Below are 1,125 nucleotides of genomic sequence, written 5' to 3' on the forward strand. Positions count from 1 at the left end.
AAATCAAATTCTGCATTCATCGAGTGGCGTTGTACCTGGTGTCAATGGGTAAACTTTCAGGTTCATGCCTTTGGCTATGCGTGGGAAGTGTCGTCTCCATGCTGCAGAACAAGCTACACGACACGATATGAAGTTGGCCTGTATCAAAAAACAAAGATAAAAGGATTAGTTTATCCAACTGAATTGGTAGAGCAAGGAATGATCTTACCTTACTGATCAAACCATTCATTCGATTCGCCTGCTTTCGTGAAGCAGTAGTGTGGTACTTACTAGCCACAGAATTATCAGGCAGAGTATCGGCTAAACTCTCCACTTGGTCCTCATTAATATCATCTTCTGTGTTAAAGTCAGGAGGTACTTCTAGATCATCTTCGCCCTCAGAGTCGTGATCAGTATCGACTTCGTCAGGAGCTGGGTGGTCATCCTCAAGATCGATCAAGATAGGTGTCGATGTGCTACTCTCGTCTTCATCCTCCTCGGCGATGACCGGGAGTGTTCCTGAGAATGGAAACACTCCAAGGAAATCTTCTCGCTCTTAATTCCACGATGGAGTGGCTCGACCGAGTTCCTCCAATCCTCCTTTAACAGTTGAAGACAATTTGTGCAAAAAGCACCGCGCGTAGTCAGTATTAGGATTCCATGTGTATGCTTCATCTTGAGGTGACATGATTGCTTCTGATGTTTCTTCGGAATCAAGTTTTTCTTCCTTGTGCAAAGAGAAAAGGGTGTGCATTTCATTCGCCATAGTAATATTGTTTGAACCAGAGTCTGTGACCTGGGCAAGCATGTGGTTTTTTTAAATAAAATTAGGTAAGTAATGAATGAGCAAAACGAAGAAGACAAAAATAATTGCCAACTTATCTTATATTGAAGTCAATGTTTTTTCATAAAGTGCACTAAGGGCTGTGCAAGCCATACCCCTTTATGATGCCAAGCTATCAGTTTCAACGTTAGGTGTCGAACCTGGTATTGCCAATCCTTGTCGATGAAGGTTACCGCCGCTCCTAAAAATGCATGTATGTTGTTATGTGTTGTCCATCCATCGTGGATCAGTGTAAATTTACCAGTGTTGTTCTGTAGTAGGACACCATACATTGATTTCAGCTTGTATAACTATAACTTATA

General features: G+C 42.0%; 1 protein-coding gene across 1 annotated transcript; it reads right to left on the reverse strand.

Moving 5' to 3' along the window:
* Nucleotides 1-209: 209 nt before the first annotated feature.
* MELLADRAFT_70115 (uncharacterized protein) lies at nt 210-667 on the reverse strand (the record flags this gene model as incomplete). The annotated part of the gene is made up of 3 exons (XM_007419416.1): nt 210-238; nt 271-498; nt 562-667. 3 exons carry the CDS (start codon nt 665-667, stop codon nt 210-212), a joined length of 363 nt encoding a protein of 120 aa, XP_007419478.1.
* Between the last annotated feature and the right edge of the window lie 458 nt (nt 668-1,125).

The sequence above is a fragment of the Melampsora larici-populina genome, assembly GCF_000204055.1.
Source record: "Melampsora larici-populina 98AG31 unplaced genomic scaffold MELLAscaffold_182, whole genome shotgun sequence".
Lineage (NCBI taxonomy): Eukaryota > Fungi > Basidiomycota > Pucciniomycetes > Pucciniales > Melampsoraceae > Melampsora > Melampsora laricis-populina.